This window comes from Camelina sativa, chromosome 16 (assembly GCF_030686135.1).
Source record: "Camelina sativa cultivar CO46 ecotype springtype chromosome 16, ASM3068613v1".
Classification (NCBI taxonomy): domain Eukaryota; kingdom Viridiplantae; phylum Streptophyta; class Magnoliopsida; order Brassicales; family Brassicaceae; genus Camelina; species Camelina sativa.
The window spans coordinates 10205439-10213966 of NC_141895.1; the positions used below are offsets into that span (position 1 = coordinate 10205439).

General features: G+C 42.5%; 1 protein-coding gene across 1 annotated transcript; it reads right to left on the reverse strand.

Moving 5' to 3' along the window:
• Nucleotides 1-7709: 7709 nt before the first annotated feature.
• On the reverse strand, nt 7710-8036 carry LOC147925410 (uncharacterized). The gene has a single exon (XM_087492617.1). The coding sequence runs from the start codon at nt 8034-8036 to the stop codon at nt 7710-7712; it is 327 nt and encodes a 108-aa protein (XP_087348743.1).
• Between the last annotated feature and the right edge of the window lie 492 nt (nt 8037-8528).

Below are 8528 nucleotides of genomic sequence, written 5' to 3' on the forward strand. Positions count from 1 at the left end.
TGTGATTTCCGAGGCGTCTGTTACTGGTCGCCTATCTTTGGAAATTGTGCCTCATACCATATAAATAATCCTTTAATCTCTGCCAAATTCATTTCGTGTTTTGCTTTGGCGATTTGCTCTGTCTTTTGTGTCTAGGGAAAGGTTGTTCTGATGCCGGTAACGACGAGGTCGGCGTGGTTGCGGAGAGAGCTTGATTACTACCATGCTCGCATTCAGCAGCAGAGGGCTTACATCATTGCTACGCGTCGTTCATTCGAGCATTACTTTGGTTATTATCGTGTAGACGGGATCGTAGAATGTCTTGAAATGTTGATCGACGAGGGGCTTTTTGTTCCGACGTGGCAATGGAAACGACTACAGGACGGGCATTCTCGTCGTGAGGCATTATTTGCGGAAGTTGTGATACCTGACCTTGAACAAGGCGACCTTGAGTCTATTGGTTGAAGGCCGTTTGAAGAACGTGCTGAGATTGTTGAATGTCGGACTCGTATCGACGTGTTGTGTCGTTATATTAGTCAACTGGAAGGCATGAGGCACTACTTTGATGACAACAATCATGCCAAGGGGATTTATGCGTATCTGGAGGAGATGGTCGCTAATGGTGCTAATGTCCCAATGGTCGTGTTGAAAGATGTGAAGGAGTAATGTCGTTACTGGCAGACGACGATCGGCAGGTTAGAGTTCGTCACTCTGTCGGACGCCGATCTTGGAATTGAATGATTGTTTTTCTGTTCCCCCTTTTTTTATGTGCAAAGGCGTGGTCGTTTTTTTTTTAAACACTATTGTCGTCGTTCTAATAAAGTCTTTAGATTATCTTTATATCGCTGTTTTATTCTTGCTTCGAGTAGCGTCGTGTTGTGAGTCGCAGCTCGGCTTGGATTTGTAGGATTAGTCGCGACTCGTGATTGTCGGCTTACCCCTTTTTCGCGAGTTGCGACTCGGCTTTTATAGAGTTAGGTGCGACTCATGAATGTTGGCTTACCCCTTTTTTGCGAGTTGCGACTCGGCTTTTATAGAGTTAGGTGCGACTCATGATTGTCGGCTTACCCCTTTTTTGCGAGTTGCGACTCGGCTTTTATAGAGTTAGGGGCGACTCATGAATGTCGGCTTACCCCTTTTTTGCGAGTTGCGACTCGGTTTTTATAGAGTTAGGTGCGACTCATGAATGTCGGCTTACCCCTTTTTTGCGAGTTTCGACTCGGCTTTTATTGAGTTAGGTGCGACTCATGATTGTCGGCTTACCACTTTTTTGCGAGATTCGACTCGGCTTTTATAGAGTATGTTAGAACGTCGATTCAATCATAAAAGGAAAATATATTACTGGCAGCTGGGTCCCGTGAGACGGGACTGCCTACGTACCCCCCGATCAGGAGGGATCAAGCCGCTCGTAGTTCCCACATTACATGACTGTTCAAAATAGAAAGAGCAAGCTGATCATAGCCGAGCTTTTTTTTTTGTTTTTAGTATTAGTAACTCTTTATATGCATGGAGTTCCAAGACCTTGGTACAGGTTCGCCGCTCATTGTTAAAAGTTCGTAAACGCCAGGGTGAACGACCTTGGATATTTGGTATGGGCCTTCCCAGTTGGCTCCCATCTTGACGGCATTAGGCTCCGCGGTGTTCTCGAAGACCTTTCTGAGGACGAGGTCTCCTTCGTCAAAGTTTCGGTTAAGGACCTTCTTGTTGTAGTATTTTGCTGCGGCGAGTTGATAGTTCTGAATTCGTAGCAGCGCTTTGTCGCGTTCTTCTTCCAACTCGTCGAGTTGATCGAGGAGCATTTGACTGTTGAGTGTGGTATCTTGGACGAGCATTGTTCGTCGAAGGCTCGTACTGCTGACTTTAGTAGGTGCCATTGCTTCCATCCCATAAGCCAGAGAAAATGGAGTTTGGTTGGTAGCTTGTCGTGGGGTTGTTCGGTAAGACCAAAGTACACCGTCGAGTTCGTCGACCCAAGCGCCCTTCTTGGCGTCCAACCTCTTCTTCAAACCGTCAAGTATAATTTTATTTGTTGCTTCGGCTTGTCCATTTCCTTGTGGGTATCTTGGTGTTGACTTTCGCAATTTGATTCGCCATCTTGCACAAAAATCTTCGAATTGCAGACAAATGAACTGCGAACTGTTGTCAGTGACTATTTCGTAAGGAAGACCATGACGACAGATGATATACTTCCACACGAAGAGTTAGACGTCCTTGGCCTTGATATTTGCGTAGGACTCGGTCTCGACCCATTTGGTGAAATAGTCGGTGAGGACGAGGATATAGCGTTTCTGCCTGGAAGCGGGTAGTGGGCCGATAATGTCCATCACCCAGCGCATGAATGGGTATGGGGCTACGCCGACTCGCAAGAGTTCGGTCGGCTAGTGGATTATGGGGGCGTGTCGCTGGCACTTTTCGCATCTGGCGACGAACTTTTCGCAATCGGACATCATTGTTGGCAAGTAATGGCCGTGCTTTTTGATTCGTAGTGCCAGGGCTCGTCCACCCGAGTGGTTTCCGCCGGCTTCCTCAAGGGTTTCTATCATGACACGTTCTGTGTCGTCGCCGTGTATACATAAGAGAAGGGCTCCGGATGCGGTCCATCGAAGTATAATGAGCAGCTTTTGCTTTGAGCCGTCTCTTGGCCCATTTGTTAGTGGGCACGTCACCATCGGCAAGATGTGACCGGATTTCAACTTGCCAGTCCGTTGGGTCGTTTTCTGAGGGAGGTTCGCATTGCCGACGAGATGTCGGCGTTCGATTGGTGGTTCGGATTTCCTTAGGCTGGTGAAGGGCGAGGCATGTCTTGGCTCGTGTTCCCTCTATACTTGGCATCTTGATGCTCTCAACTGGGATGATACGTCGTAGGTCCGGGTCGGATGTTGAAGCGAGTGCTGCTAAGGCATCGGCCTGGGCGTTGTCTCCTCTGGGGATTTTGACGAGCTCGAATTCGTCGAATCGTTTGGACAGAATTTTGACGACGTCAAGGTATGCTGCCATCGGTTCACCGCTAAATTGATTGGCAATGAGCTGTGAATCACAGAAAGCGCGGATTCATCTGATTTGCATCCCGCTGGCGAGCTTAAGTCCGACGATAAGTGCTTCATACTCGGCGACATTGTTGGTTGCTTGAAACCGAAGACGAAAAGATTGTTCTAAGATTTCGCCTGATCCAAAGTGAAGACAAAAAGATTTCGCGGATTCCCACACCGGATCCAAAGTGCGAAGATGCTCCATCCACATGCAATGTCCACCGGTCGTCTGTCGGGTCGGCGGAGGTTGGCCCGGATACGTCTAGTGGTAGCTCGATTAAGAGTTCGACCAACACTTTGGATTTAGCAGCTGGGCGTGTGCGATACTCGATGTCGTACTCGCTGAGTTCGATCGCCCTTTCGTCAACCAGCCAGATTGATTTGGACTGTGTAATACAGATCGTAAGGGCTGGTTGGATAGGACGGCAATGGTATGTGACTGAAAATATGGTCGGAGCTTCCTTGCCGATGTGACAACTGCCAGGGCGACCTTTTTGACTGTCGGGTAACGCGTTTCTGTATCGTCAAGGGATTTACTTATATAGAAAATAGGTCGTTGTTCTCCTCGGTCGTCCTTGACGAGTACGCCTCTGACGGCGGATTCGGAAACTGCGATGTAGCTCTTTAACTTGCTGAATGCATCGTGGCAGGCTTCGTTCCATTCGAACTTCCCTTTGGTCTTGAGGAGTTGGTAGAAAGGTAGGCACTTGTCAGTTGACCTGGATATGAAACGATTTAGGGCCGCAATTCGTCCAGTTAGTCGCTGCACTTCCCTAGCATTTTTTGGTGATGGTAGGTCGAGTATTGCCTTAATTTGCTTGGGGTTCGCTTCAATGCCTTGCCGGGTCACGAAGTAGCCGAGGAATTCTCCCGATTTGACTGCGAAAGTGCACTTGGCTGGGTTTAGCTTTATTCCGTACTAGTTTAAGACGTCGAAACATTTTCGTAAATGGGTGATATGATCGTTTGCCCGCCGTGACTTAACAAGCATGTCGTCTATATAAACTTCCATCGTCCTACCGAGTTGTTCAGCGAACATTTTATTGACCAGTCGTTGGTAAGTTGCCCCCGCGTTTTTTAAGCCGAAAGGCATGACCTTGTAGCAGTATGTCCCCCTGTCTGTGATGAACGACGTTTTTTCCCGGTCGTCTTTGTGCATTAATATCTGATTGTACCCGGAAAAGACGTCCATGAAGGTCAACAACTCGTTTCCCGCGGTTGCTTCGACGAGTTGATCGATTCGTGGCAAGGAGAAACTATCCTTTGGGCAAGCTTTGTTTAGGTCGGTAATATCCACGCGGACTCGCCATTTCCCGTTCTTCTTTTTGACGACTACTGGATTGGCCAACCAGTCAGGATATTTTACTTCGACGAAGGATCTAGCGCTAAGGAGTTTGTCCACTTCGTCGTTTACGGCTTGCGATCTTTCAAATCCTAACTTGCGTCTTTTTTGTTTGTGAGTTGTGACGGTTGGGTCTATTCCTTTCATGTCAGTTACAGTCCATGCGAATGTCGATATATTTGTTTTGAGAAAAAGGATTAGCTCGCTTCGCATGACCGGGGTTATCTCTATTCTGATGTTCACACACCATTTCTTGTCTGTGTCGTCCAAACATATTTCTTCTGTCGCAGCGACGCCCTGCTGAATTGGGGTCGGCTTTCCGTCTGTCAGTGACGAGCTGTCGTCGCCGACCCGCTGCTTTGATTGCTATAACTTCTTTCCTGTGCGAATCCTGTGTTCGATCAGAAAGCAGGCTCTTGCACTCTGTTGGTTTCCGTTCAGCGTATATATACCTTTCGGGGTTGGGAATTTGACGCATTGATGATACGTCTATGGTACTGCTTTCAACTTATGGATCCACAAGGTCCCAAGGATTACGTTGTAGATAGTAGGCTTGTCGATGACGGCGAACCTGAAATACCTGATCATGTTTCCCACGAAAATTGGCAGATCGATGGTGCCAACTGACATGATATGATCCCCATCAAAACCGGTCAAAGAATGGCATTATGGCTTGACATCACTCTCTCCGATCTCCATTTGTGCCAGGACGTTCATGAAGATCACGTTTACCGAACTTCCGGTGTCGATCAAAATTCTTGTGACCTCGCTTTCGTCGATCAGTAGTTCGACGACCAGGGGATCGTTGTGCGGCAGATCCAAACCTTCTAGGTCGTTATTGTCAAAGGAAATCGTTGCGTTTTCGGAGCTGATTTTTGAAGGCCACGACTTCCTTGTTTTGGCCTGCTTAGTAAAGTCTCTTATTGACCTTACCGAGTCATTGCATCCTGTTAATCCACCCATGATCATGTTTATCCGTCTTATGGTTGGGGGGCGCTGGTCGGCTTGTCGGTCTGTACGTTGCCGTTTTTCATGACTGATGGCGCCTGGAGTTTCCATTTCGACTTCGCTTTGATCGGCGAGGGTTTTGGAATCCTTGACAAAGTTTCGAGCGATATTCTCAGCTCGCTTGATGTCGCTGTTACCGGGCCGGGTCGTCTTGCTTCTGTCAAATTCGATGACTATCGTCCCTTTTTTGTATCGTTCCATCAGGATCATTTGGAGGTAACGACATTCCTCAGTCGTGTGGATGGTACTTTGGTGATAATCACAATACTGGGTCGCATTGCTCTCACCTCCTTCCTTCCCGATGTATTTATTTTCGCCGATCACAAAAGTTCGACGAGTTCGATCTTGATTTCTGGTAAAGTGTTGTGGTGGCTCGACATATTCGACTTTCGGAGCTATGATTACTGGCTGCTTGGTCGCGACGCTTATTGTTTGTTAAATGTTTACCCGTTCACTTCAAAAAAATATAAACATTTCTTATTGTTAACAAACAAAGCAAGATTGAAAGGCAAACAACTCATGTGATGTTCAAAAGAGGAGCTTCAGAATTTGGAGAACTAAGAAAATGATTTAGCACAGGTACATTTACTTTAACATTGTTACTTTTTTTTTTTTAATTGCTTTAGCATTGTTACTTGGCTTTTGAAATTATGTTTTTCACAAGTCCTGTATATATACATAATTAAAACATTTTTCATTTTTTCCCTGTAGGTAAGTCATTGCAAAGGCAATGTTGAGAACAGAGCCAATTTTGAGTTTAGTATACCTACCTAGGTATCATCTTTATATCTATTATTATTAAGGTCTATGTTATTCTATGGCTTTCCTAATTCATTATTAAAGTTTTGATTTACAATATAGTTTCACATATCTCAATCCCATATACCAAAATTTGTTTTGTTTTTTCATCAAGCAACATTCAATAAAAATAAGTAACAAACCCTTATAGGTAAGTGATTCTAAGGGATATGACGATATGTAGAAGTAAGAAAATGGTTTACTGTCAGCTTTTTGAAGGTAAGTTTACTTAATTTTTGTTTATTGGCTTGCGTATTGTATTTATCAAAAATCTCTCGATTAATTTTACTCCTAACCAATGGTGTAGATAAAGCATAACAAAGATACAATACACGACAAAAGGGCTAGCTTGTGAGTTCAATATACTTATCCACGTGTATTATGGAAGCTATTCAATGAACAAAATTGTATTTACAAAGTTTATTATATAGACTGACATTATTATTTTCAATATTTTGGTTTAAGACATGAAGTATTGATGACTATCCATTGTATCAAGGTGTATGTAACAGTAGAGTAAATGTTTTATTGATCATATCACTTAGACTTGATCACTCTACACCTTTTAGTATTTGTTTAACTATTAGAAAATTGTGATTTAAATAATAATATATAATACCTCTCTTGAAAACCCAAAATTGGCATTTCTAAAGCAAGTTTTTGTGTATAAAAATTAGTTTACATCATACTTTATATTAGTTTCAAAAAATATTTTTGAAATGAATCTAATTAACATTAATTAGTATCCCATAATTACATTATTTTAATATATTCTAAACATTTTAATTTGCTAAAAGAACTTTAAATGCTTGCGGGTCATGTAATGGAGCACGTTAGAATTTATACAAATATGATTATATAGTTTTTAAGGGTTGTCTGTTATACTAAAGCACACAAAATATTTTAATTTTGAATTAACAATCAAAATACAATTAAATAATCTTAAACACTAAACAAAATTAATAAAATTAATAAATATAACTTAAACATTAAAATTTTTAGTTATTAAAAAATATCCCGCGGTGTACCGCGGGTTAAAATCTAGTTAATTATAATAATTTATGCAACAAATATCTTATGGTTATTTCATTCAGTTGGCTTACCTATTTTAAATTATAAATTTAGATTATATGATCCTCTAAAAAGATTAATTGGTGTTGTTTTACATAAAGAAGTGATCTCTCGGAACAATCCAAAATATTTTCACTATGGGGCAAATGCAGTAACCTATTAAAACTGTATCATTTTTACAAGATGTTTAGATATAATGCACACACCTTAATACATACACATAACCCTCTTTTGTATTTATGATCAAAACAACAATTATATAATCAATCATAAATCAAGTTTTGGGCAATTAATTTTTCATAACACCACTTCATTGTAATTAGGTCCCATGATCTAATTAACATGATATGTAATAAAGCTAGGCCTAAATCCATTGACCCAATTATATGATGAAAACATCCTTTCGATAAACATGCCTCAACCTCTTTATGTTTTGTATTTATTTTGCATGTTATCTTTTCATTCACCGATCATGTTACACTCTATTTATCCACGATTACAAGATGCTTAACACAAAGAAGCATTATTGAGTACAACTTAGGATCATAGTTCCCTAAGGAAAGAGGATCCATTGCTACCCGATCTGCCACACTGTTACAAACTCTATGAGCATACACAATTTGTACTTCCTGAAAGAAAGAGAGCATACTTTTTATATCCTGGAGCAATGGAGCAAACGCTGGCCAAACCTCTTCACTGTTCAACAGATTGACCAGTCCGAAGGAATCAGACTCGAATATAACCTTTTTGTAGCTCAGTTGGACCATCGAACACATTGCTCCCCTCATTGCTTCCAGTTCTACTTCCATCACCGAACTTGCACAGCGAATAGCTTGTGCTCCTATCCATAAAACATCTCTAGAATCACTACGAAGGACCCACCATGTACCACTTCGAGTGTCCTCCCCCCTCCAAGCCCCATCAGTATTACATTTAACCCATTCTCATGGGGGAGGACTCCATCGTGCTACTTTGGTTTCTCGTGGTACATGGTGTCCGTTATTCGTCTCCTCTTCACCAAGTCTTTGATCCCATTCCTCCGCATCCTCCTTTGCCTTCTCTACTGTGTCTTTAGCATTAAAATCGTTTCCTTTGAAAACATACTCATTTTGAGCTTTCCATAATCTCCATAATATCCAAGGAACAATCTTATCCAATTCAGCGCTTTGCGGACAGAGTGAGGTAACATTCAGGAGAAAAAAACATGTTTGCATATAAGGAATCAGACCAGCTACCTCCTTGTGGTATTGGGACAGGAGGGAGAGCCCAAACCTGCTTGGCATAAGTGCACTGAAACAATA